General features: G+C 40.5%; 1 protein-coding gene across 12 annotated transcripts in view; it reads left to right on the forward strand.

Moving 5' to 3' along the window:
- The window catches only part of LOC122559001 (voltage-dependent L-type calcium channel subunit alpha-1D-like), a 617,537-nt gene that overhangs the window by 391,971 nt on the left and 222,850 nt on the right, over positions 1-2,716 (forward strand). For all 12 annotated transcript variants that reach the window (XM_043708064.1, XM_043708058.1, XM_043708060.1 and 9 more), the window contains exon 22: positions 2,020-2,126. In XM_043708064.1, the coding sequence (XP_043563999.1) occupies positions 2,020-2,126 (107 nt within the window). The remainder of the gene's footprint in view (positions 1-2,019; positions 2,127-2,716) is intronic.

A 2,716-nucleotide genomic window follows, 5' to 3' on the forward strand; every position in this document is an offset into this window, starting at 1 on the left:
GAGCTGGAAGTTTTTGTTGCAAACCTTTCGTCCCCTGGCTGGGCGACATCATCAGTGCTTGGGAGCCTCCTGCGAAGCGCTTCTTTGATGTTTCCTCCGGTGTTTATAGTGGTCTGTCCCTGCCGCTTCTGGTTGTCAGTTTCAGCTGTCCGCTGTAGTGGTTGGTATATTGGGTCCAGGTCTATGTGTTTGTTGATGGAGTTTGTGGATGAATGCCATGCCTCTAGGAATTCCCTGGCTGTTCTTTGTCTGGCTTGCCCTATGATAGTAATTTTGTCCCAGTCGAATTCATGTTGCTTGTTGTCTGCGTGTGTGGCTACTAAGGATAGCTGTTCGTGTCGTTTTGTGGCTAGTTGATGTTCATGTATGCGGATTGTTAGCTGTCTTCCTGTTTGTCCTATATAGTGTTTAGTGCAGTCCTTGCATGGTATTTTGTACACTACATTCGTCTTGCTCATGTTGGGTATCGGTTCCTTCGTTCTGGTGAGTTGTTGTCTGAGCGTGGCTGTTGAAACTGACAACCGGAAGCGGCAGGGACAGACCACTATAAACACCGGAGGAAACATCAAAGAAGCGCTTCGCAGGAGGCTCCCAAGCACTGATGATGTCGCCTAGCCAGGGGACGAAACGTTTGCAACAAAAACTTCCAGCTCGACGAACAGAACCACAACAATAAACTCAGAATAATTAGATTTCAGATGTAATGCTGTGAGGATTTAAATTTTGTTCTGAATTCCCTGGCAGATTCTAATTGGATTGAAAATGGGCTGGACATGAACACCTGTAGCATCAGTCAACAGTCAGGAAGCATTGTTTAAAAAAAAAGGAAGATTGCAGCGATATATAAATTGCTGGGAGATCAGGGAGAATGCAGGATGGACCATGAGCAAGGTGGGAAAGATGAGTTGCGGATTATTATCTGGCTGGAGAATTGGGAAGATGGATTGGTCTTTAATGTATGGAGTGTGAAATAGTTTGAGGAAGCCAAGAGAGAAGACTTCTGCTCCTCCAAGTCCATTAGCATGCTAGAACGATAGTTGGCTGTTCTTGCCTACTTGTGGCTTAGTGTTTCCCATACTCAGGGAATGTCAGCCTGCAGCCATTAAGTTTAATATATAGTTAATTTCTCTTTAAAATATCACAATAGGATCTTGGTTCTGGAACGAAAGTTTGTTATCCATTCTGATTTAAATTGCAAGGAAAGGTGGGTCGGAATTAGATTTCCTTTGTTTGAATTATTGGTCCATTCCACTCTTGCATGTTCTGTGCAATTAAAGCTCTTCTCATTATGTACCTTCCAATTTGTGAAAAATTAGTATTGTAATTAATGAATCTATAAAATGTATTATTCCATTATTTCAACTGGCACATTGAACAACAACTTGCATGTCAAAAAATAAGCTACCAAGAGGAGAGATACTTACTGGACCATAGGGCTGCTCTGTCATTAGAAAGAGATGATTGGTCGTGGTTTATCCTGAGGGTCACCACATCTCAGGTGAGGGGAGAGGTTGAGAAGGAGAGTCCTTCATGATAATCTCAGCTGATGCAGGAATTGAACCCCATGCTGTTGATATTCTGCAGTGCAAAACAGCCATGCAACCATCTAAGCTAACTGACTCCCGAAAGTAAATGTCCCAAGGTATCTTGCTTGAGCACACTGAGACAACATTTGGCATTAACCATATTAGGAGATATTTAAGTGGTTGGCTGATCAAATACATAGCGATTAAGGAGCATCATATGGACAAGGTGAAAGGCTGAGAGGTTTCAGTAGGAATTCCAGAGCATATGATCTGGACAGCTGACAATATGGGCATTAATGGAAGAGCTGGAAAATTGGGATTCAGCATTTCTGGTCTTCAGTTGCCAGTGTCTTTTTTATGTATTGCATTCGCAACAAAGCAAATTGTTATAATGGTGAAGTGAGGGACCGTTAATAAACAGTATTTGGCTGAGATTGCAAATATTCAAACTACTTACTTCCATTTTATGCCTTGCCATGCTTTACTTCTTTAGATGATGACATATGGAGCATTTCTACATAAAGGTTCCTTCTGTCGAAATTATTTCAACTTGTTGGATATCTTAGTTGTGGGTGTGTCACTTATTTCTTTTGGAATTCAGTAAGTATTGCTTTTATCAAATGAACATCTACAATTTTACAATAGCCTGACTTTATGTATATTACATAAAAGTGCAATGGTCTATTTTTGTTTTCACTAGATATTTCTTATCATGAACCAGAATCAGTGAATTGATGTATTGGCTGATTTCTTATAGCTTTGAATGACTAATAAGTAAAGCAAGTTAAATCTATTGGTTTAGTGCCCTTTATAAATGATATGTGACATAGATATTGATAGAAACCTGGTGTGATATTTCTTTCAATCCTGAAAATCAAGTAAGTACTGTTACATTGCACTTGACAAAACTCTTTGAATAACACGAATGATGATAGAATCATAGAATGGTTAAAAAGCAGAATAGGTCATTTGACTGTGATTTCTATATTAGCTCTCAGCAAAAACAATGACTGCAGATGCTGGAAACCAGAGTCTAGATTAGAGTGGTGCTGGAAAAGCACAGCAGTTCAGGCAGCATCTGAGGAGCAGTAAAATCGACGTTTCGGGCAAAAGCCCTTCATCAGAAATACAGGCAGAGAGCCTGAAGGGTGGAGAGATAAGTGAGAGGAGGGTGGGGTGGGGAGAAAGTA

The sequence above is a fragment of the Chiloscyllium plagiosum genome, chromosome 18 (assembly GCF_004010195.1).
Source record: "Chiloscyllium plagiosum isolate BGI_BamShark_2017 chromosome 18, ASM401019v2, whole genome shotgun sequence".
NCBI classification, from domain to species: domain Eukaryota; kingdom Metazoa; phylum Chordata; class Chondrichthyes; order Orectolobiformes; family Hemiscylliidae; genus Chiloscyllium; species Chiloscyllium plagiosum.